Here is a 25,538-nt window from a genome sequence, read left to right as displayed (position 1 = left end):
CGACGCAGAGACAACGTCACCTTGCTCGAAAGCCACAGGTTTCAGATACTTTTAGGGGCACAACTCTCTTCAAACCAGAAACCCCACTAAGTGAAACAGGCCAGTCAAGCAGTGTACACCTGTGGAGCATTCTGAGCACGGCCATGGACCTCCAGGGCCCCTCAGAAGAGCTTAAAACTTCTGTTTTAAAGGGGTTCTTCTCTCTAATCATCTGAAACCTTCCAGAGAGCAGGCCGCTTCTACCTGAAGTGCACACACCACACCTTCTTGAGAACATTTCTACCCATTAAGATAAACAGCCCACAAAAAATAAGGCATGTTTGAGAACTCGAAGGTAAATAAAGCATTTATTAAAGTCACAATGGCACATCAAAGGTGTCCACCATACTTCTGAAAGCTCTGAACTCGGCACAGAGGCAAAACCAGTCACGGTCCCAGCTGCTGCAGCACACAGAAAGGAGGAACTGACGGCTGCTAGCGAGCACTGCCTTCAACGAATCTCGGGCACACAGGCCCCACTGCACGTCACAGCTCACGTGCCAAGAGCCAGCAGCAGCAGTGCACGCTGCGCGGACACCACAGCAGAGCAGGGCCACTGCTGGCTAAGTTACAGCACCATACTGCAACCTGACCCGTACACAAGGTTAGTAAGTACCACTCAACCTGGGCTTCCACACGTTCATACAGTGCTTGGCACATCTGAGAGACCCTGAAATCAGAACACCCTAGGAAGGAAGGACCCCCATGCACCCCAGACACTGAGCAGTTATGTGTTAAGGCAACAGGAAGGGGCCCCCTCTACACCACCCCAGCCTCCCCGTCCTCTCTGTGCCTAGAATTTATAGGGTGTTCCTCAAGTCACTGCACGACTCAGGATCTGCACGCCCCCTGTGACGTGAACCTCACTAACCACTGATGCCCCCATACCAATTATTTTATTTCACACCAAGGGACTCGGGTATGGGGGCGGGGAGGAACGGAAGGAAGGGAGAGAGGGAAGTGCCACGTGACCAAATGCAGACTTCCCAGGCCCAAGATCCAGACGTCTGGAGGCCAGGCCTGGTCACCGCGTGGCGAGGTGGCCGAGCAGGAGCCTGCAGCCCCAGTGCCAGCACTGACCCCTGCTGCCATTACCACAGGAGGTGCCACAGGCGCCCAGGCCTGAGGTAAGGGACAGTTCTCCTGGAGAAGGCCATACAAGCTCCATCTCTCTTGGATGCAGGGGCGGCCAGAGGTCTAAACTGCAGAGGCACTTGCTCATTGGTGCCAGGACACAGGGATACATGCCCTACAACTGTGCACAGTGACCCTGGAACCCATTCTTGGACTGCGAGGCAGTGGACACGCTGCGATGCCTCCGACAACGATCCAAGGAGACTATCTCACCAATAAGTAGACATACACTATAGCTAGACCCCTGGTTCCCCAACTTGGGACTTTCAGAGCCTGGCAAACTTAAAAAATATATATGTATATATATCACCCTCTACTAAAACCTTCATTACATAAAAGACATTTTATCACCTAAAGCAGGAAGGACATCATCTCAGAATAAAAGCCAATCCTTTAGCCGAATAAACTTGACTTCATCAATAATTCATCACATTGCCCTGACTCTTCTCTGTAGAGTGCCCCCTGCCGCAGACCACAAGCCACACGCTGCCCTGTTGGCCTGTCAAGGCCTCAGGTGCACACCTCTGAGGACAGGGACAATAGCTGATGACTGCATTTACATTGCACAGGACTGCGAGGGCACCAAGTGCTATCTCAGGCATTCTCTTGTGTGGCATTAACACCCCGGGAGACAGGCACAGGGGCACTCCACCCATAGGGAAGTACAGCCTCCGGTGCCAAAGGCCACGTGGCCTCACCACACAGGTAAAAGCAGCGAGGCTCAGAGCACGAGGGGCTCCCTCAGGCTTACTCCCCACTTTGGGCAGCCCTCTGTTTGCTCTATGTTCCTCTTTCTAATTTCTCAGGAATCTTTCATTTGAAGAATGAATTCACAGAAAGAAAAACTTAAAATGATGGCATTTACACCTGATAATAGAAACACATTCAACATCACTGTGTTCTTTTAAAATCACTTATTTTAAGAAATGCATTTCTGCTGAGCTTATCAAATGTCAATGCAGAAGACACAAGCCTCACTGCCTTTGATCCTTCTGCGGAACGCAGCAAGGTATAAATAAATAAATACATAAATAACACACGTCACAGAAGGCACTGAGCACGCGTGACGCAGGTGGGCTTTTGGGAATACATCGAGCCTCCTCCCCCGGATATGCTGAGGCTCAATTCCCAGAACCCTCAGGAGTACCACTGCTGCCCCTACTGGTCCACCTGCTCACAGTCGACACGCACCACCCAGGCCCCCAGGGCTCCCCGGGTGCGTGAGGACCCTCGGCCCGGCCCTGCTCTTCCATCATGCCGCCTCTCTGGGGAGCCCCCGCAAGTACATCCACATTTCCCGGCCATGTGGGACGCGGGGTGCCCAGGGATACAACACGACTGTGCACAGCGGGGCTGTTCTTCCCTACTCTGAAGCCCACCTTTGCCAATGGCATGGTCACGACAACAAGCGCGAACCTTCAACAGTTTCCCACACTCTCCTCAGATCCGTGCAGGATCTTATTTCACCAAGAGACTGAACTTCAAAGCTGGTGGGTCCAGGAAGACCAGCAACGGCTGGCCTGGGTCACGAGGCAGCTGAACCTGTCCTCTGCAAATGAAGAACTGAGGCCCGACACCCTGCGACCAGCCCCAGGCACACAGTATCCAGGGTAAGGTGGGGAGGGCCTGGCCCTCAGCCCCCCTCCACAGACACAGGACCTCCCTGGCTGGGTCTGGGCAAGGCCCCACTGTGAGGGATCAACATGGCTCACTCCTTCTAGAGACCATGGAGAGAGGGCTCGTGCCCCAGACACAAGCCCACACTTGCTTCCCTGGCCACAGGAACAGAACCACACTCCAAGTTGGGCCAGGGAACCACACTCCAAGTTGGGCCAGGGCCCGCCTCTGTGTGGCCACAGCGTCACACCAGCATGGGTGGGACTCAAGCCCTGGCAGCGTTCAGGTGCTGCTTTCCAGAAGGTCTGAGAACAGAACTGCCCTTCCTTCAAGGGGCAAGGGGAGGGTGAAGAGGCCTTGTCCTCAACATGCCCGTGGAGGACACGCAGCGGGCGGACACAGGCGTGCCCTGTGGAGAGCACAGCAAGAGGATGTAGGCATGTCTCGCAGGACAGAACAGCCGGAGTACTCGGGCGTGCCCCGCAAAGCAGAGAGCCAGAGGACACAGGCGTGCCTCACAGAGAGCACAGCGGGAGGACTCGGGTGTGCCCCGCAGAGCGAACAGCCAGAGGGCACAGGCGTGCCCCACAGAGAGCACAGCGGGAGGACTTGGGTGTGCCCCGCAGAACGAACAGCCAGAGGGCACAGGCGTGCCCCACAGAGAGCACAGCAGGAGGACTCGGGTGTGCCCCGCAGAACGAACAGCCAGAGGACACAGGCGTGCCCCACAGAGAGCACAGCAGGAGGACTGTGGAGGCCACACAGAGGGAGGATGCAGGCGTGCTCTGAGCCTACACAACAGCCTACCTAAAGAAACCCTCCCTTTTCTCCCCGGAGCCAAACGGGCAGCAGGAGGAGGGGCTCAGGGCTGAGAAGAGCTTAAGGTGAGTGAGCTCACCACCCACCCTGGAGCCCCCCTCAGCCCGGCCAGGAAGTGAGGGCCACGGCCTATACGTGCTGAGTGGTCTCATCCATCTCAAACTTTCAGTCCTTCCTGCCCCCAGGCAAAGCCCTGCCTCCCTCTGCTCCTGCCCCAGCCTAAGGCTGGCCCTAGTGCTCCCTAAGTGCCACAAAGAATAGGCCCACTCCCCCAGGGTTACAGCTACCCAGGACGGGGACATGGCTGTGGTGCCCCCTCAGCCGCCACAGCCCGCAACCCTCTCCCCTCTGAGGGCCTCTCTTGACTCAATTCAGCCCCACCCCAAAACCCTCCTGGCCAAGGCTGCAAGCTCTGAGTGAGCCCAGCCAACATGGGGCCCCGTCCCCTCAGGAGCAGCGCACAGCCCAACCTCAGGCCCCAGGAGTCAACCCCGCATGTACACAGCTGTCCCAGCTCAGACGACATCATTTCAGCTGACAGCATTCAGTCTTCCCGAATCACCCGATGGCCTCACCATGCCCCCAGGCCTTCACACAGACATGAAGGTCAGCCTGGGCAACCCGGCAGAGCTGTCCACGGCACATGTGGGAGGTGAGGGAGGGGCTGTGCAGCGCCACCACCATCTGACCAGCTCACACGCGGATGGATGTGACATTGCACCTTGAATTTCTCTTACTACGGAAAAGTCTAAACAGATTTGAAACCTGCTGTTCTAAACACTCCCAAAGTCCGAGGAGCACTCAATGGTCCTCTGAGGCCTCAAATTATGAGACTACACGGGAGTGCAGAGACACCGCCCGCCCCCTGCCAGTGACGAAGCAACCAGGGTGTGACAGTAAGCCCTTCATCGAGAGCCCACACGGCCAAAGGCACCTGGCCAACCACCAGGCCAGCTCTCCCCTCTCCCCCAGGCAGGGCAGCCAGAGGCGTCTGCCTCGCTGCTGGTCCCTTTCTGAGATGCTGTGAGCAGGTACCAAGACACTTAGACCCAAAAAGGTGAACAGCAACCCCCTAGCCACCAGGCGTTCTGTGCCCAGGACACAGGGCAAGCAAGACAGGAGACCACAGCAGCTGACAGGACTTTCCACTCTTGGTATGTTCAGGTCCAGGAGACAGGCCACAGGCGTTTTCTCCTTAGAGCTGGCAGTGAGTGCTGTTGGGACAGTCCTTGGTCCAGCTGCAGGCAGTCATTTCCTGGCTAGTGCGGCATGGGCCTCCCCAAACCAACCACATCCGAAAGCTCCCTACGGTGGACGGCAGAGCCTAGAGGCCTGTGGGCGCGTGGCCAGGCATTGTCATCTCCTCAGAGTCTGCACAGACGCACGCATCAACTGCGATAACGTGGTCAAGCCGTGCAGCCAGGAAGCCATCCCTGAAGGAAGACGACTGACCCGAGACCCCACCACAAGGAGAGAACCCTGACGTGGTGGGAGTGGGGGTGTGACACATGCCACCTGTCGGTGAACCCCAGGAGCAGGGAAAACTGCCCTGAAGAGTTCACAAGCTGCATTTCTGTTCCCCACTTCTTTCCACCAAAACTCGCCATGCACGGGGAGATCAGTGAGCAGACGCCCCTCAACAGTGAGGTTTGGAATCTGAAAGATGCACAGAATCACAGCCCTGCAGAGTGCTAGGTGTCTTCCCAACCAGGAGGGTTAGCAGGCCTCCAACTTCGGCCACCACCTGCACACGTTCCATGGCCCATCTCACTAATACGCAACTGTGACAAGCCAGAAGAGGTATATTCACGAAGACCAAAATTAACTTGTGTCCGGGCCTCTTCGCTGACAATGACCTTGGACTGCCCAGTGCCCCAAGCACCTGAAACGGAACTGCGACCCACGAGAACAAGGCCACTTCTTCTCTGCCACAGCAAGAGGGGACAATCGGGGAGCACAGGACGTGGGTCACAGGGCGAAGAACCACTGTCACCGCAGCACTTCTTCTTCCTGCCTGTCACCAATGGCTGCGTGTTCTTCCTACTCGTAAAGCAGAAACTTCTTTATGGGGTCTGGCAGAGGCAGTGAGGGAATCAGATGAAGTCGGTACTTGCCCAGAGCCTGCCTCACGGCCACGCGGCACAAGCCCAGCAGGGTCCTGGGGATACCTAGAGCATCAGGGGAGGAGGAAAACACAGAAAGGGAGGTTACTCCTCAGCCTCTGCAAGCAAAAGGTCGCTGGGGCTGACAGACAGAGCCCACTAACCCCTGCCAACTCTCTGCTCTGAGTGGGGAGAGCCGGTCCTGACCAGGAAAGTCTCCTTAGGGACAGACTCCTTCCACCTGCAGCAGATGTGGCCCTCCACTGCCACCTATGGGACCACAGCATCTGCTCTCAGGAGACATCAACTCCATCTGGCCGCAGTTAAGCTCCTAAACAAAGAAACAGAGCTGACCGCTGAGCAACGAACCCTGCCTCCAGACCCTTACCCTGTCAGCTATGCCCTTGGTCAACCACGGGGGCTCTGAGGGAGGCGAGGGAGGCTGTCACGCTGGCCGTGAGGGGACAGGCAGATGAGCTTGGCTCTGGGTCAAGAGAGCCCAGCCAAGGGTCAGCCTGAGCGAGTGACGAGGGCGCCAAGTGGATATTCACCATCACAGGCAGCTCTGTTCTCTCAAGGAGCTCAACTTACCACAAGACAGCTATTTTTAAGAAGGTGAATAACAAGGGTACATTTTAAATGAACTGGTTTAGAAAAACCTGATAACAAAAGAGAACAAGGAACTTAAAGCTCTGGGAGGTGAGGGCTTAGACAGAGGCTGTTAACTCGGATGCCCTCAAGACCCAGGCGGGAAGGCCACGCGGGCCGGCGGAGGAGAGAGCCTCTGGGGACAAGGCCAGGGGCCAGCCCCAAATCCAACTCTCCTGCTAGCATTCATTAATTGGGTAGCAAAACTTTTCTTCATGAATAAGCAAAACGCAGACTTTATTCTAACCGAAGCAGACTTATCACAGCAGACTCTAAAATCCTGGTGTCTGAGTGGAGTTGGAGGAAGAAGGGCCCCAGAGGAAGGGTGTGAAATTCCTATACGGCATCATTTAAAGCCGTCGTTTCCGCTAAGAATTTGGGGTCACAAAGGAGAGCAAAAGAGTAAAGAGGATGTAATTCTAGGAATTCTGACAAAAAGCATTTTTACGGGTTTGCTTATATCAACTCTTGGTATCTAGGAATCTAAAAAAGAGAAAACCCGTCTGGAAGACCATTCTGGAAAATGTCTAGTCCTAACCAAACTCCCACCTAGCGCTTAGAGGTTTTTTAAATAACACTACATCCCTGTGACAATGTTGGATACGTGGCCATCAGGCCTTTGTCAAAACCCACGGGACTGCATGTACAGCCCAGAGAGGGAGCTCTAAGGTGAACCCCAGTGCACACTGGGACATTAGGTGGTGCTAACGTGTGTTACAGTGCGTTAACACTACGCCTAGTAGTACATGAACAGTAAGGTATCACTCCTGAACTTAAACACACCACGCAAACGCAAACCATCAACAATAGGAGAAAATGCATGTACTGGGAAAGAACACACACAGGAACCCACCGCACGTCTTTTCTATAAACCTAAAACTCCTCTCAAAAAATCAAGTCTATTAATTAAAAAAAAAAAAAAAAGCTATATCCTGGATCATCCACTCCACACAGACTAGAAGTCGGACCCGCGCCAGACCCAGCCACTTACTTCGGGCTTCTTTAAAGACCTGCAGGGCCTCAGGGTCCACCTTCCTCCGGCCCCTCGACTCTGGGCCCAGGGACTCCCACTTCACCAGGCTCAGGTTGGCTCCGAACTCCACCAGTAGGCTCACAAAGGCTGCCTCGCAGCCGTGGCGCAGCACAGCGTCCATGACGCATCCGGGCGAGCCCCGATAGAAGCCCTGCGTGTTGACAGGACCGTTGCAGTTGAAGTCGGGGTTCGCCCCTGCCTGAAGGAGCAGCTTGAAGCACTGGAGGTTGTGGTAGGCAGCACTGATGTACAGGGGGCAGACTACCAGGGAGGTGAGCCTTCGGGAGAACGGGGGCCGGACCTCGGGAGTCAGGTGGTGGTTGACGTCAACGTCGGCCCCGTATCTGAGGGAGAGGGAGGGAACACAAGGGATCAGCCCTGGCGCTGGACTGACCCCAGTCAACTAAGGTTCCCACGCCACCCTGAGGAGACGGTGAGCAACGGCACCACTAGAAACCTCCTTACCACCCACGACAGCCAAGGTGCAAAAACAGCTGCGTGTCCCGGAGTGAAGGAGATGTCCCCAGCTCATCGTGAGTGAGAGCCGCAGGTGAGGAAAGAGCGCATGTGGTGCACTACTGCTCACCCGAGGAAGGAGGGTGCAGTACGTACGTTTAAGACACACACAGACACGGACGTGGATTTGCTCATTCTTTAACAACGGACGGAAACCACAAAATATGAATGACTGTCTACTGGGGAGGGAAAGAGCGGGCTGAAGGGAACAATAACAGAAGCTAGACTGCTTTTACTATATCTCATTTTACAGGCTTGACTCTGGAACCATGAAAATACCTTATGCAGTAGAACAAGATGAAGCAATGAAGCAACCCCTAAAAACTGAAAGCAAAATGAAACAAGGAGCCCAGCGGTGCCACAGTGCGATGCGTGCCGGATGCTTGTCCCTTAGGCACCACTAAGCTTCAGCCTCTCGCCCAGGAAGCACAGCACGGCAATGGTACCCTCCTCAAAGGCAGGACTCACAGCAGGCCACAAGGTAGTCCACATGGCCGCCCACCTGTCCTCTCCTGACCCCCAAGTGACCGCTCGGATGTGAGGACAGGAGTCTCGCCTTGGCAGGTGCTGAGCTGCCTGACGTGGAAGCCTCCTGCTCCCCCAGGGGCGCTGTCTCCAGTGACTCTACAGCACAGCTCTCAGGTTCCCGACCAGGCTGCCTGTCACTGCACTTGGCAAAGCCCAAACACATGGCTTCCTATCAGGCACTGAGGATTCCCAGGGTGGCACGACAGTTAAGCTCTCAGCTACTACCCAAAAGGCTGGCAGTTCAAACCCATCCAGACACACTTTGGACGAAAGGCCTGGCGATCCACTCCTGAAGTCACGGCCACAGAGAACGCTACGGAGCACAGCTCTACTCTGACACCCGTGGGGCCGCCACAAGCTGCAGTGGACTCAAAAGCAACTAGTCTGCTTGGTTTGTTTTGTTTCTGATCAGGCGTTTATGGAGCTCCCCCAGCCCAAATGCAAACCACCCACCAGGGGTTACTTCTACTCTAAGCAGGGGTTGGCACCATGGCAGGGAGGGCAGCCTGACTCAAGTGTCAGTCCTGGCAAAGCCAGCAGGGCACCGTGAAGGACAGCTGCCTGGCGTGGGGCTCCATCAGTGCCCAAAGTGGTAAGGAGAGCAACTATCCAGGGGAGGAAGACCCTGGCAAGAGGAGACTCTGACACCCACTTAGGGAGGGAAGCGAGGTTTCTCACGCCGGGAAGAGAGAGCAGTGGATCTGAAAGAGGAGAAAACAAGGATGAATCCTGGGTTAGACTGGACTGGAGGTTACTGCTGCGAGCTCACAACTGTCAATACATCCAGACGCAGAAACACAGACGTAGCGTACGCACACACGCAGCCTGATTATCTGTCCACCTGGGGGCCTGGAAACAGCGATGCCCCAAATGCAACACGCTCTCCCGGCGTCCAGGTCCTGGTTTCTAAGTTCCATCCTCCACTACAACAAGCTCTCCCGGCGTCCAGGTCTTGGTTTCTAAGTTCCACCCTCCACTACAACAAGCTCTCCCGGCGTCCAGGTCTTGGTTTCTGAGTACCACCCTCCACTACAACACGCTCTCCTGGCGTCCAGGTCTTGGTTTCTAAGTACCATCCTCCACTACAACACGCTCTCCTGGCGTCCAGGTCTTGGTTTCTAAGTTCCATCCTCCACTACAACAAGCTCTCCCGGCGTCCAGGTCTTGGTTTCTGAGTACCATCCTCCACCACAACACGCTCTCCTGGCGTCCAGGTCTTGGTTTCTGAGTACCATCCTCCACTACAACACGCTCTCCCGGCGTCCAGGTCTTGGTTTCTGAGTACCATCCTCCACTACAACAAGCTCTCCCGGCATCCAGGTCTTGGTTTCTGAGTTCCATCCGCCACTACAACAAGCTCTCCCGGCGTCCAGGTCTTGGTTTCTGAGTTCCATCCTCCACTACAACAAGCTCTCCCGGCGTCCAGGTCTTGGTTTCTAAGTACCATCCTCCACTACAACAAGCTCTCCCGGCGTCCAGGTCTTGGTTTCTAAGTACCATCCTCCACTACAACAAGCTCTCCCGGCGTCCAGGTCTTGGTTTCTAAGTTCCACCCTCCACTACAACAAGCTCTCCCGGCGTCCAGGTGTTGGTTTCTGAGTTCCATCCTCCACTACAACACGCTCTCCCGGCGTCCAGGTCTTGGTTTCTAAGTACCATCCTCCACTACAACAAGCTCTCCCGGCGTCCAGGTCTTGGTTTCTAAGTTCCATCCTCCACTACAACAAGCTCTCCCGGCGTCCAGGTCTTGGTTTCTAAGTACCATCCTCCACTACAACAAGCTCTCCCGGCGTCCAGGTCTTGGTTTCTAAGTACCATCCTCCACTACAACAAGCTCTCCCGGCGTCCAGGTCTTGGTTTCTAAGTTCCATCCTCCACTACAACAAGCTCTCCCAGCGTCCAGGTCTTGGTTTCTAAGTACCATCCTCCACTACAACAAGCTCTCCCGGCGTCCAGGTCTTGGTTTCTAAGTTCCATCCTCCACTACAACAAGCTCTCCCGGCGTCCAGGTCTTGGTTTCTAAGTACCATCCTCCACTACAACAAGCTCTCCCAGCGTCCAGGTCTTGGTTTCTAAGTACCATCCTCCACTACAACACGCTCTCCCGGCGTCCAGGTCTTGGTTTCTAAGTTCCATCCTCCACTACAACAAGCTCTCCCGGCGTCCAGGTCTTGGTTTCTGAGTACCATCCTCCACCACAACACGCTCTCCTGGCATCCAGGTCTTGGTTTCTGAGTACCATCCTCCACTACAACACGCTCTCCCGGCGTCCAGGTCTTGGTTTCTGAGTACCATCCTCCACTACAACACGCTCTCCCGGCATCCAGGTCTTGGTTTCTGAGTACCATCCTCCACTACAACACGCTCTCCTGGCGTCCAGGTCTTGGTTTCTGAGTACCATCCTCCACTACAACACGCTCTCCCGGCGTCCAGGTCTTGGTTTCTGAGTTCCATCCTCCACTACAACAAGCTCTCCCGGCGTCCAGGTCTTGGTTTCTGAGTTCCATCCTCCACTACAACAAGCTCTCCCGGCGTCCAGGTCTTGGTTTCTGAGTACCATCCTCCACTACAACACGCTCTCCCGGCGTCCAGGTCTTGGTTTCTAAGTTCCATCCTCCACTACAACAAGCTCTCCCGGCGTCCAGGTCTTGGTTTCTAAGTTCCACCCTCCACTACAACAAGCTCTCCCGGCGTCCAGGTCTTGGTTTCTAAGTTCCACCCTCCACTACAACAAGCTCTCCCGGCGTCCAGGTCTTGGTTTGTAAGTTCCATCCTCCACTACAACACGCTCTCCCGGCGTCCAGGTCTTGGTTTCTAAGTTCCATCCTCCACTACAACACACTCTCCCGGCATCCAGGTCTTGGTTTCTAAGTTCCACCCTCCACTACAACAAGCTCTCCCGGCGTCCAGGTCTTGGTTTCTAAGTTCCACTCTCCACTACAACAAGCTCTCCCGGCGTCCAGGTCTTGGTTTCTAAGTTCCATCCTCCACTACAACAAGCTCTCCCGGCGTCCAGGTCTTGGTTTCTAAGTTCCATCCTCCACTACAACAAGCTCTCCCGGCGTCCAGGTCTTGGTTTCTAAGTACCATCCTCCACTACAACAAGCTCTCCCGGCGTCCAGGTCTTGGTTTCTAAGTACCATCCTCCACTACAACAAGCTCTCCCGGCGTCCAGGTCTTGGTTTCTAAGTACCACCCTCCACTACAACAAGCTCTCCCGGCGTCCAGGTCTTGGTTTCTAAGTTCCATCCTCCACTACAACAAGCTCTCCCGGCGTCCAGGTCTTGGTTTCTAAGTACCATCCTCCACTACAACAAGCTCTCCCGGCGTCCAGGTCTTGGTTTCTAAGTTCGATCCTCCACTACAACAAGCTCTCCCGGCGTCCAGGTCTTGGTTTCTGAGTACCATCCTCCACTACAACAAGCTCTCCCGGCGTCCAGGTCTTGGTTTCTGAGTACCATCCTCCACTACAACAAGCTCTCCCGGCGTCCAGGTCTTGGTTTCTGAGTACCATCCTCCACTACAACAAGCTCTCCCGGCGTCCAGGTCTTGGTTTCTGAGTTCCATCCTCCACTACAACAAGCTCTCCCGGCATCCAGGTCTTGGATTCTGAGTTCCATCCTCCACTACAACAAGCTCTCCCGGCGTCCAGGTCTTGGTTTCTGAGTTCCATCCTCCACTACAACAAGCTCTCCCGGCGTCCAGGTCTTGGTTTCTGAGTTCCATCCTCCACTACAACAAGCTCTCCCGGCGTCCAGGTCTTGGTTTCTGAGTTCCATCCTCCACTACAACAAGCTCTCCCGGCGTCCAGGTCTTGGTTTCTAAGTACCATCCTCCACTACAACAAGCTCTCCCGGCGTCCAGGTCTTGGTTTCTAAGTACCATCCTCCACTACAACAAGCTCTCCCGGCGTCCAGGTCTTGGTTTCTAAGTTCCATCCTCCACTACAACAAGCTCTCCCGGCGTCCAGGTCTTGGTTTCTGAGTACCATCCTCCACTACAACAAGCTCTCCCGGCGTCCAGGTCTTGGTTTCTGAGTACCATCCTCCACTACAACAAGCTCTCCCGGCGTCCAGGTCTTGGTTTCTGAGTACCATCCTCCACTACAACAAGCTCTCCCGGCATCCAGGTCTTGGTTTCTGAGTTCCATCCTCCACTACAACAAGCTCTCCCGGCGTCCAGGTCTTGGTTTCTGAGTTCCATCCTCCACTACAACAAGCTCTCCCGGCGTCCAGGTCTTGGTTTCTGAGTACCATCCTCCACTACAACAAGCTCTCCCGGCATCCAGGTCTTGGTTTCTGAGTTCCATCCTCCACTACAACACGCTCTCCCGGCGTCCAGGTCTTGGTTTCTGAGTACCATCCTCCACTACAACACGCTCTCCCGGCATCCAGGTCTTGGTTTCTGAGTACCATCCTCCACTACAACACGCTCTCCTGGCGTCCAGGTCTTGGTTTCTGAGTACCATCCTCCACTACAACACGCTCTCCCGGCGTCCAGGTCTTGGTTTCTGAGTTCCATCCTCCACCACAACACGCTCTCCTGGCATCCAGGTCTTGGTTTCTGAGTACCATCCTCCACTACAACACGCTCTCCCGGCGTCCAGGTCTTGGTTTCTGAGTACCATCCTCCACTACAACACGCTCTCCCGGCATCCAGGTCTTGGTTTCTGAGTACCATCCTCCACTACAACACGCTCTCCTGGCGTCCAGGTCTTGGTTTCTGAGTACCATCCTCCACTACAACACGCTCTCCCGGCGTCCAGGTCTTGGTTTCTGAGTTCCATCCTCCACTACAACAAGCTCTCCCGGCGTCCAGGTCTTGGTTTCTGAGTTCCATCCTCCACTACAACAAGCTCTCCCGGCGTCCAGGTCTTGGTTTCTGAGTACCATCCTCCACTACAACACGCTCTCCCGGCGTCCAGGTCTTGGTTTCTAAGTTCCATCCTCCACTACAACAAGCTCTCCCGGCGTCCAGGTCTTGGTTTCTAAGTTCCACCCTCCACTACAACAAGCTCTCCCGGCATCCAGGTCTTGGTTTCTAAGTTCCACCCTCCACTACAACAAGCTCTCCCGGCGTCCAGGTCTTGGTTTGTAAGTTCCATCCTCCACTACAACACGCTCTCCCGGCGTCCAGGTCTTGGTTTCTAAGTTCCATCCTCCACTACAACACACTCTCCCGGCGTCCAGGTCTTGGTTTCTAAGTTCCACCCTCCACTACAACAAGCTCTCCCGGCGTCCAGGTCTTGGTTTCTAAGTTCCACTCTCCACTACAACAAGCTCTCCCGGCGTCCAGGTCTTGGTTTCTAAGTTCCATCCTCCACTACAACAAGCTCTCCCGGCGTCCAGGTCTTGGTTTCTAAGTTCCATCCTCCACTACAACAAGCTCTCCCGGCGTCCAGGTCTTGGTTTCTAAGTACCATCCTCCACTACAACAAGCTCTCCCGGCGTCCAGGTCTTGGTTTCTAAGTACCATCCTCCACTACAACAAGCTCTCCCAGCGTCCAGGTCTTGGTTTCTAAGTACCACCCTCCACTACAACAAGCTCTCCCGGCGTCCAGGTCTTGGTTTCTAAGTTCCACCCTCCACTACAACAAGCTCTCCCGGCGTCCAGGTCTTGGTTTCTGAGTACCATCCTCCACTACAACAAGCTCTCCCGGCGTCCAGGTCTTGGTTTCTGAGTACCATCCTCCACTACAACAAGCTCTCCCGGCGTCCAGGTCTTGGTTTCTGAGTACCATCCTCCACTACAACAAGCTCTCCCGGCGTCCAGGTCTTGGTTTCTGAGTTCCATCCTCCACTACAACAAGCTCTCCCGGCATCCAGGTCTTGGTTTCTGAGTTCCATCCTCCACTACAACAAGCTCTCCCGGCGTCCAGGTCTTGGTTTCTGAGTTCCATCCTCCACTACAACAAGCTCTCCCGGCGTCCAGGTCTTGGTTTCTGAGTTCCATCCTCCACTACAACAAGCTTTCCCGGCGTCCAGGTCTTGGTTTCTGAGTTCCATCCTCCACTACAACAAGCTCTCCCGGCGTCCAGGTCTTGGTTTCTAAGTACCATCCTCCACTACAACAAGCTCTCCCGGCGTCCAGGTCTTGGTTTCTAAGTACCATCCTCCACTACAACAAGCTCTCCCGGCGTCCAGGTCTTGGTTTCTAAGTTCCATCCTCCACTACAACAAGCTCTCCCGGCGTCCAGGTCTTGGTTTCTGAGTACCATCCTCCACTACAACAAGCTCTCCCGGCGTCCAGGTCTTGGTTTCTGAGTACCATCCTCCACTACAACAAGCTCTCCCGGCGTCCAGGTCTTGGTTTCTGAGTACCATCCTCCACTACAACAAGCTCTCCCGGCGTCCAGGTCTTGGTTTCTGAGTTCCATCCTCCACTACAACAAGCTCTCCCGGCGTCCAGGTCTTGGTTTCTGAGTTCCATCCTCCACTACAACAAGCTCTCCCGGCGTCCAGGTCTTGGTTTCTGAGTACCATCCTCCACTACAACAAGCTCTCCCGGCATCCAGGTCTTGGTTTCTGAGTTCCATCCTCCACTACAACAAGCTCTCCCGGCGTCCAGGTCTTGGTTTCTAAGTTCCATCCTCCACTACAACAAGCTCTCCTGGCATCCAGGTCTTAGTTTCTGAGTACCATCCTCCACTACAACAAGCTGGCGTCCAGGTCCTGGTTTCTAAGTAGCATCCTCCACTACAGCAAAGCAGGCTTCCCTGGAGAAATGACCTATCTCAGGGCTGAGACAGGCCAGGTGCAAGATGAGCCTAGCATACACTGCTGAATGAGATAGTAAGGAAGTGCTCAAACCATGATGGGGAAATACCTCACACACAGAGCTGGCTGGACGGGCCTCCCTGCGGCCACATCTGAGACAACTGGAGCAGCATAACAACGATGACAACGATGGATTACAGATCACTGGAGGACACAGGAAACCAGGACTTTACACTAACATAAATGAATAAATTAAAAATTGGATGAGGATGCAGAGTACCTCTCCACAAAACAGTGATTTCAGAGGGGAAAAGAGTCACTTTGCAATGGAAAAGCCTGGCACACACCACCTCAATCCAAAGATCAAAGTGAACATCACTGGTCACGGGACAAACGGAAATCGCGTGCAACCTGACAGGACGTGATGGAGAACACAGCTCCACTTCCGTGAGGTTCCTGCCAGGTGGCATCACCTGGATCTGGGTAAACTTTGGACAAACCCAAACTGACCAACATTCTCCTTAGTAAGTGGCCTGTAACCCATCTTCAGAAGCGTGCAGACCAAACCATGAAAGCCCAAGAAAGAAACCACAGAGCAGCTGCAGAACGAGGGAGACGGAAGAAGACGTGACATTAATGACGTGTGCTGGTACAACCGGCCCATCAACAGAAATGGGGTCATGGAGTACCTCAGACACTGCACCATTCCCAGGACCTTCTGCGAACACCACGAGAAGCACTCTAAAACACACACGCACCAAGCAGAAGGTGAGAATTCATTTTACACATTCAACCAACCAAGAAAAGGAGAACTAGATCCGGAATGGCGGGTTATGTTTTTTCCCTTTCCTTCTTTCTCCTTATTCTTGGTGGTAAGTCTTCCAAAATGTTTGTAATTTTGGGCAATAGGACTATCTGGTATTAGCTGAGCTGTGGGAAAGACAGCCCTTCATCCACTCATAAAAACATACTGGATGGGATCCAGTTCATTTCCATCCTGAATAGCTTCCAAAACCCCCCTACTGCTTTTAATATTGCTGGCCAGGAGCCGCTGGGGACAACTCAGTAAATCAGCGTAACTTTTGCAACGCAGAAACACCACCCCTTGCCCAGGAGCTTAGAATACAGAAACCTTTCAGTAGAGTAACAGATGGTCTTGGTACCACGCTATAAAGGTGATGCCCTGTGCTCCAGTGAAGGAGTTGGATGACTTCGCAATGGTTTCTCAAGAAGGGCATCTGTATCGTTAATTTAAGGCAGTTGTACATCGTGAACTGACTGAGATGCCCAAAGGGGTTTCTGGAACGAAGCTAAGTTTCACAGGTTGATCCTACTCAAAAAAATCTCCTAAGTAACAACTCACACTCCCCAAGACACAGAGAAGGGACTGAGGAAGTGTAGGTTAGCGGACTAACCAAAACTCAAAAGAAAACCCATCGCTGTTAAGTCAATTCCAACTTACAGCGACCCTACAGAACAGAGCAGCACTGCCCCATAGGGTTTCCAAAGAGCAGCTGGTGGATTCACATGGCCAACCTTTTGATTAGCACCCAAGCTCTTAAAAACTGCGCCCCCACGACCCCTTATCAGACTAGAAATCCTTAAACAGAAAAAAGTCCTCACAGGCTTATCGCCCTCTAACATAAAAGTTGAAAAGCCCTGCGGTGCAGTGGTCAAAGCACTTGGCTGCTAACCAAAAGGTCAGTGGTGCAAACCCACCAGCTGCTCCAGCAGGAGGAAAATGTGGCGGTCTGCTTGCATGAAGATTTACAGCCTTGGAGCCCTGTGAGACAGTTCTACTCTGCCCTACAGAAATACTGAATACATCATGGACTGCCAAAGAAGGAAACCCTGGTGGCGTACTGGTTAAGTGCTACGGCTGCTAACCAAAAGGTCCGCAGATCGAATCCACCAGGCGCTCCTTGGAAACTCTATGGGGCAGTTCTACTCTGTCCTATGGGGTCGCTATGGGTTGGAATCAACTTGACAGCAATGGGTTTTTTTGTTTGTTTGTTTGTTTGTTTTGGTTGCCAGGAGGACAAACAAATCTGTCTAGGAGGAAGTACGGCCAGAATGCTCCTTAGAAGCAAGGATGGCAAGTTTCGTCTCATCTACTTTGGACATGTTAACAGGAGGGACCAGTCCCTGGAGAAGGACACCATACTTGGTAAAGTGGAAGATGAGCGAAAAAGAAGAAAACCCTCAATGAGATGGACTGACGCAGTGGCTGCAACAATGGGCTCAAGCATAACAGCGATTGTGAGGATGGTGCAGGGCTGGGCCGTGTCTCATCCTGCTGTACGTAAGGTAGCTATGAGTTGGAAGACTCCAGAGTACCTAATAACAACATAGAGTCGCTACGTGTCAGAATCAACTGGACGCAGTGGGCTTGGTTTGTTTTTAACATAAAAATCTTATTACTCTCATTTACCTTCCCCAAAGATAATTCCAGACCCACTTCACATTTAAAGCCTTTGGACAGGATAGAGAGACACTCAGTGTCTAATTCAAGTCCATGTTCTGCCCTAGGCAGGGGGGAGTGCCAGCCCTCCGCCCACCAGAACCACCTCGGCTGCAGCCTGGAACTAGGGAACCCTACCACGTCCTTTTCAACACTGAACTATTTCACTGTGAACTAGCTACCAAAACTGCATGCTGTGCGACCACAGAAGGGTCTGGCCTCCAGAGCTGAGAGGGAAGAAAAGCAACTTTGGTAAAAGGAATTCACTGGAGACAAAACAAAAAGATAATTCAGTTCAAATAAAAGAATAAAGGTGATCATTAGTGCAATTAAAACAAAACCATTAAACTTCTGAAAGAACAGTAAGGGGAGAGCAAAGAAAACACAGATCGTGGAACAAAGGTATAAAATAAAAGAAATTTTAAGAAACAAAAAGATGGCAGAAACAGACCCGATATCAGCTATGGCAATGTCAACTGCATTTAAACACAAATCCCAGACGGTCACATGACAGGTGAGCCCACACAACACGACTTGAGCCACGAAGAGTATGTACATGGGCCTTCAACGACACCAACAAGACCTTTTTGATAATGGGTGTTACAGGTTGAGCCGTATCCCCAAAAGGTTCAAGCCCTAACCCCCAGTACCTGTGAACGTGACCTTGTTTGGAAACAGGGTCTTCGAAGATGTTATCGGTTAGATGAGGACATACCAGGATAGGGAGGGTCCTGATCCAATCTGAGTGATGTTTTACAGAAGAGACCCAAAGACTGAGGACAGACACCAGGTGAAGATGCTTCTATGAGCCAGGGAGCACCTGGGGCCCCAGAAGCTGGTGGGACGAGGAGAATCTTCCCCTAGCGCCTCCAGAGAGAGCATGGCCCACTGACACCCTGAGTCCACACTCCCAGCCTCCGTACCTGTGAGGCAGTACATTTCTGTGTTGTCCCAGCAAGCTGAGGCCCTGGGCATGATCCACACACAAGAGCTTCCATGAGCTCAATGAGCATCAAAACACACAAGGTGAGAACTGCAGAAACACAAGAGGAGATGGACAGGGCCCGACGGGGACTGGAGACTGGCACACGCTCTGCATTTGGAGCAGAAGAAAAGGGCAAAACAGGCTTTAAAAGACAGAATTTGAATACTGAATTTCAGGCTCATTTATCTCACTCTGCAAATGACGAGCCCGCGGGTGTGTGTTTCGTTTCATTGAATCTTGTTTCAACAATGTATCCCGACACTAAAAAACAAAAACTCAAAGTACCTCCAAAACGGAAACTAGATGCTCCAGATTCTCTGAGCACAATAAAATCAGGAATTTATAAAAATCTGTATAAAAACTTTCTCCTCCATAACTGTAAGGACAAAGAGGAAACTGGCTTCAATTATAACTACTGAAAAAACAAGGAAAAATTTTAAGGGGAAATGACCAAAGCTATCCTCAAGGGTACGTTAATAACCTTGAAGGTTTACACCAGTAACGAAGAAACCGATGAATTAAGGATTCAATCCAAGAAGCTAAAAAAAACATAGTCAAGTAAAATTAACGAAAACGGAAAGAAATAAGGATAAAAACAGACAAACAAATCATTAAAAAATACTACAACAGGTAAATAAAGCTAAGAAAAAGCTCTCTGAAGAAACAAACACACAGCCCCTCTAAGGAGCCTAATTTTAAGGAGAGAGAGGAAAAAAGCAAACACAGACGACAAGGACAGAGTAACCGGCTGCGGGAACCAGGACTGGCGTGGCCACCGTGTCTGCAGGGGGCACGGGGCATGTGGCCAGTGCAGGGCAGCGATGCTGGTCAGACACAGGTGCACTGACCTGATGAGCGCCTTCAGGATGTCGGCCCTGCCCACGCGTGCGGCGTGGTAGACCGGGGTGCTACGGTGGTGCCGGCTGCCATTGGGGTCTGCGCCAGCTTCCAGGAGGATCTGGGCGCATTCCAGGTGCCCGTTCACCACAGCTACATACAAGGCAGTCTGCCCCTTGACGTCCACCAGGTCGACCTCTGCCCCCTTCCGGATGAGGAAGTCTACACAGTTCCCGTGGCCGGCGGTGGCCGCGATCCGCAGTGGTGTGCAGGGTAGCCAGCCGCAGCACCAGACAGACTTCTCATTGATACGGCTGCAGAAAGAACACAGAGGAATGAGGCTGTGAGGGTGGCCCTAGGACCTGGACCAGCTGCTCTGTCTTCTCCCACGCTGGTGACAAAACACAAAGACCAGGAGGCTTCCACCTGGCCCCTACTTTAGGATACGCTCTGGCAGGCTCACCTCACTGAGTGTGCCCTGGGCAGGCAGGCAGGCGGGCACCGCCAGCCCCTTCTACAGATGAGGAGCCAGGGTACAGACTGATTGACTCACACCGAGATCAGAGCTCGGGCTTCTTGCAGAGCGCTCTCCTCTACGAAGGAGGGCAGGGCCTGTGCAGGGAGGCAGTGCGGAATGTGGACAGTGCACTCGACAGGGGTCTGAAGGCACGGCCCCAAGGCCCTGTCCTCAGTAAGCACCTGAGAAGGCCTGAGGCTGAGGCTGTCTCTGGCCTCAGCATCCTCACCAGGGCCAGAGGACCACTGGGACAGGCTGCAGGAATCCCTCAGCAATGTTAGGCCACCTTCCCGGCTGACAGCAGCAGAGGCAAGCTGTCCAGACTGGGCTCTGAGTCAGTGTCACAGTCAGAATGAGACACCCCAAGGACCGCCATGGGCCTGAGCTCACTGATCCACCAAGTCACTAACAAAGCAAGGCACATGCACCTCTTCAGGCTGCAGCTCAGGACAAGGCTCGGGATCCAGAAACACCCCCAGGGCAACATCACCTCAAACAGGCCTGGGTTCCCCTTCACCTGGCCAGGAAGGCCGAGGAAAGTGCCAAGGACTTATCACCAAAGGAAAAAGAAACCCAGCCAGTTACCACTAAGCCAACTCCAACTCATGGCGACCCCATGTGTGTCAGGGTATAACTGTGTTCCACAGGGTTTTCAATGGCTGTAATCTTAGAGAAGCAGATTGCCAGGCCTTTCTTCCATGGCACCAATGGGTGGATTTGAACCTCCAACCTTCTGGTTAGCAAAAGAGCACAAACCGTTTGCACCACCCAGGGACCAAAGAAATAAACAGCAATCAAAAATATCATCAAGAAATGGGGAGAGCCCCTGAACCTGAGCACAAGGGGAAATGGCGAGAGCCCCTGAACCTGAGCACAAGTGGAAATGGGGAGAGCCCCTGAACCTGAGCGCGAGGAGAAATTGAGAGAGCCCCTGAACCTGAGCGCAAGGAGAAATGGGGAGAGCCCCTGAACCTGAGCACAAGTGGAAATGGGGAGAGCCCCAGAACCTAAGCGTGAGAAGAAATGGGGAGAGCCCTGAACCTGAGCACAAGGGGAAACAGGGAAAGCCTCTGAACCTGAGCGCAAGGAGAAAGGGAAAACAGAACTTGGAAAAGCAGCATGCGAACGTGTGGCCTAAGACCTGCTGAATGCTTATATTCTCCTGTTGCATCTGCAAGTTTAATCAAGGGCTTCACTGGGCTTGAGTCATTTGCAGTAAATATTAGTGGGTAATCCCCCCGATGTCTTTGTATGACAATCCTTTCTGGGTACTCAGGGATTCTTTTTTAAACACTGATATCTATTCTGATGAAGTAATGCTGAGACAGTAGAAGGAAAAGAAGAAATACATTCCTGTCCTGTCAGAAATCCCTCTCACAGGAACAAGGGTGCATTAGTTTCAGCACTGATGTAGGCAGTCCTTCCACCAGCCCACTGCCATCCTAGCCCTGAAGGGGCAGTCAGACACAAAGCATGGAGGGTTTTCAGGCTGCAGAAACTTTGTCTGCAAGCCAGAGACAGCAACGGCCCCTCACAGACAGTGAGGGCCCAGCAGGAGAGGACGCTGCAGGCCGCTGCTTGGTGCAGACCCGCCGGGGCCCCAAGACCCAGCGGCACACTCACCTCCTGTAGCTCTCCTCTTGCAACAGGCTCCTGAGGGTCTGCAGGTCCCCAACGTAGGCTGCATCATGCAGCCTTGTGTCCTCACAGTGCTCGAGAGGGTGATCACAAAACTGCTCCCTCAGCCACTCCTTCAGATTAGGACCTGCACTGAAGAGAGGGCCTCCGTCAGCTCTGAGCACCTGCCAGGCCAACCAGCTCAGGGAATCTGGCAGGGCCAGCCAGGAGGGGGCGCCACCCTCAAAAAACAAATCAGCCCCATGCTATGGAAACTTCCAGAGCACTGAAAAAGGAAGACGCCTCCCTTAAGAAGTCAGCACATTCCTGGCGCGAAACTTGACAAAAACAACTTTTAAAAAGATTTGAGGGTCAGGGAAAATGAACCAAACCAGCTTAATACAGAAGATCCTCAATATAGTATTAGCAGACTGAAATAAGAAATATAGAACCAAAAAATCCATCATAAGATTAATTCATCCCAAGAATAAAGAAATGTGTTAATATTGGGGAAACCACATAGCCATCTCCTCTTTACAAAAAGAAGACATCTGACAAAATCCCATAGCCTGCAAACGCTGCTATTTGCAACATGATGACTCTCGACCACGCCGGCCTGGGTGATGGCCACGGGGCTGTCTACCGACGTAAGAGTGACCAGGCTATACACTTTAGGTGAGACACTTAGCTGTGTAAGTTATACATCAGTAAAAAGGAAAAGTGTGACAGACACCAATATAAAGCCGGTCCTTTACAACGAAGGGGGGCACTGGTGGTTTAGTGGCAGAATTCTCGCCTTTCGTGTGGGAGACCCAAGTTCAATTCCTGGCCAATGCAATTCATGCACAGCCATTGGTCTGCCAATGGAGGCTTGCGTGGTGTTGTGGGGCTGAGCGGATTCCAGTAGGGCTTCCAGACTAAGACACAGTCCGAGACAGATTAGGAAGAAAGGCCTGGCAATCTACATCCAAAAATCAGACAATGGAAACCCTCTGGAGCACAATGGTCTGATCGCAGCTGGTCACGGAGATGGCACAGGACTGGGCAGTGTTTCATTCCTTCATACATGGAGTTGCCATGAGCTGGGGCAGCTGACAACAATATAATGAAGACTAGAGAGCTGAGTAACAATAGAGACTAGAATAAATGGAAAAACCATACCATAAACTTGGATGAGAAGATTCCATACTTGGAAAATTTAAACATGTTATCAAATAAATGAAGAGGTTTAACAACTCTCTTTGGGATTGTGATTTCAGATATGACAAAAATATTCTAAAGTTAATTCAGAAATATAAATAAGTGGAACTAGCTTTTTGTTTCTTCTGCAAGAGTAATGAGAAGTAACTGACGATAAAGCTTCTCTCTCATCATGATAAAAAGATAAATAAACCAAGCTGAATTAACTGCCCAGGAAAGACTTGAGTATAACTAACTTAATATATGGTAAACGAGCCTCAGGGTCAATGAGGACGGAAGAGCACTCAACAAACGGGATTTGTACAATGAGACACCTGCTTGGAAATAATTCTGTTCTTCACCTCAGCAACAGCCCAGAACAGATTCCAGATGAACGTGGGGCTTTGTGAAAAGCATCGGGGAGGTGCGCCGGAAGGCGCGTGAGCTGAAATTCTGCCCGCCACGTTACACCAGCAGGAGACCGAGCACACGGCTACGACGCGCACCGCGCACCACTCCACTGCGGGCCTTGGCAGGTGCTGAGGTTCCTCTTTATACTCATATCTCCTCTGAGGGCCTACTGCATACAGGGCTCAGCAACAGGTCAGTGTCCCTGCCCTCCAGGACCTGACAGTCTACCAGCAAAGGTAAGGTGAAGGTGACAGGCAGGTGGGCAAGCAGCAGAGGTCCACGAACATGCGGTCACGCACATCGATCCCACACCAGCATCAGATCAGCAGGCAGGCATCGAGCCTAGGAACGCCACCGAGTGCCATCCCACCCCTTTCCCAGTCATTACAAGACACCAACCGCTTTCAGTCAAGTCGACGTCAACTCGCAGCGACCCCACGTGTGTCACTGCAGAACTCTGCTCCACAGGGTTTTCAGCAGTAGAACGACAGGCCTTTCTTCCGAAGCACATCTGGGCAGACTAGCATTTGCACCACCCTATACAAAAAACCAAACCAACTCTGACTCGCTGCAGCCCTACAAAGAAGAACTGCCTCACAGGGCTTCCACGGGGCGGCTGGGGATTCAAACTGCTGACCCAAGCTCTTAGCCACACCCTGCCATCACTCCGTAATCACAATTACTGTGGAGGGGAAGTTCAAAGTGGGGGTAAGGAAGATGCAGAAGGCATGGACAATAATTAACAGGTACATAGGATTCGAGGAGCTTTTGCGGCGTTCTCCTCTGGGACTCCCTTTGCTGGCTTCATTTCACACTGCCTGGTCAGCTCAACGCTGGCTCCTCTCCTCCAGTTCCAGCTCCAAAGACAATTCCAAACTTGTGTTTTTCCAACCAGCTTCTCCAAAGACAACACTACCCCAGGATAGCACGTAAACTTTAACACACTAACGAACCGGTAGCACGTGGGGGTATAGAAAAAAGCCCTGCATTTAGGGCAAAGCCGGTGTTTCTTCCACAGGATGACTCTCTGCCCTGGAAGCGGCTGCTGGGCCTCTTTTTTCCAATTAAACATCTCTCATTCCAACTTGCATTCTCACAGGAGATGACAGTTGGAACCCCACAGGGTCCTGGCTGTCCCTGGGGTCAAAGTCAATACCAACCACCAAACCCTGGGACTATGTCTTACTCACTCTTGTTAACTGAGGTATCCCCGGTCCCCAAAAGGATCCACTCAATAGTAGGTCCTCAATAAACGTGAATTGGATGTGGTCGGATGGATGGGTGAAAAGGACTATTCCCACTGCTCTCCAAGTCAACATTATAGCCCATTTTCGAGATTTTTGCATGACACAGGTGAGCACGTGAGGGCATTAGGTACACAGGACAAGCTCAGAGAGCAGGCAAGAAGGGAACTCTCCCACCAGACCAGACCACTGGGAAGAGGGACCCCTCCTCTCCCGACCACGAGCAAAGACCCTGGGAAGATTCCGGGCAAACAAAGTCTCTCCGGCCTTCCCCCCGCCCCGGGCCCCCTGCAGAGCCCCGGCCCCCTGGCTTTCCCTTCCCTGACTTCCCTGAAGCCCTCCTGGACTCAGCCCTCCTCCAGCCCCCTGCACTGCAATAGAAAGCCTAGGGTAAAAGGCTCCCTTCGCCAGTAAATTCACGTCTAGGTAGTACGATTATCTCGAGAGGGACACCCAAGGTCGGAAGGCTATTTTGGGGGTGGTCGTTAGCCCTTCTAGCTTTCTAAGCCAAACTATGCCAGGGCTGCCTCCCCTGCTGCCGGCCAAGGGCCCTGACATGCTGTGTCACTGACAAGCACGCCGGGAACGGCGTTACCGCTGTCCCTCGCCTGCGCCCCGCTCCCCGCCCCGGGCTGGCCCGAGGAGGCGCGATGGGGACGGTCCCTGCCCTGCGGACCGACCTGCCCGCTGCACTCAAAGCGGAGGGCGAGCCGCGTCCTACTTCCACAGCTGGGGCATATCGAGTCCGCATCGGCCAACCGACTGGCGGTTACCACGCGAGCTCCGCGGGAGAGAAAACCTAGCGCGAGGGCTGCTCACGAGGGGCCGGGGCGGGGACGCGTCCTCGGCCGGGCCGCCCCGACCCCCGGCTGCGCGGGCCCCACCGTGGGGACGCGGCCGCCGCGCTCCAGCCCCCCGCTGCCCCACACGCCCCGCGGCCGGCGCACGGTACCTGCGGGCCCCGGCCCGGCTCCGGCCTGCAGGCCCGCCCCGGGGCGCCCGTCGGGGCGGCCGCCCTCCGCCATGGGCGCCTCGGCCTCGGCACGTCCACAGCCCGCTCCGACGGCACCAGCCCGCGCAGCCCACCGCCGGAAACTACGCGACCGGCCGCTTCCGGCGCCGCGGCGGTCCGTCG

The 25,538-nt window shown here is 53.4% G+C and overlaps 1 protein-coding gene across 3 annotated transcripts; it reads right to left on the bottom strand.

The window, feature by feature from the left end:
* Positions 1–1,455: 1,455 nt before the first annotated feature.
* On the bottom strand, positions 1,456–25,538 carry ASB1 (ankyrin repeat and SOCS box containing 1). Of its 3 annotated transcripts, XM_049888593.1 has the most exons (6): positions 25,356–25,439; positions 23,559–23,696; positions 21,576–21,717; positions 19,447–19,749; positions 7,351–7,736; positions 1,456–5,777 (listed from the first exon to the last, which is right to left on the bottom strand). In XM_049888593.1, exons 2-6 carry the CDS (start codon positions 23,668–23,670, stop codon positions 5,650–5,652), a joined length of 1,071 nt encoding a protein of 356 aa, XP_049744550.1. In that variant the 5' UTR covers positions 23,671–23,696; positions 25,356–25,439; the 3' UTR covers positions 1,456–5,649. The 3 variants fall into 3 exon arrangements, with proteins under 3 accessions (XP_049744550.1, XP_049744552.1, XP_049744551.1); XM_049888595.1 differs by lacking the exon at positions 23,559–23,696 and having other exon boundaries at positions 25,356–25,538; XM_049888594.1 differs by lacking the exons at positions 23,559–23,696; positions 25,356–25,439 and adding an exon at positions 25,084–25,292 and having other exon boundaries at positions 21,576–21,722.

Source organism: Elephas maximus, chromosome 6, assembly GCF_024166365.1.
Source record: "Elephas maximus indicus isolate mEleMax1 chromosome 6, mEleMax1 primary haplotype, whole genome shotgun sequence".
Classification (NCBI taxonomy): Eukaryota; Metazoa; Chordata; class Mammalia; order Proboscidea; family Elephantidae; genus Elephas; species Elephas maximus.
Note: the sequence above shows the minus strand (reverse complement) of the source record. Positions and strands in the feature narration are given on the sequence as shown.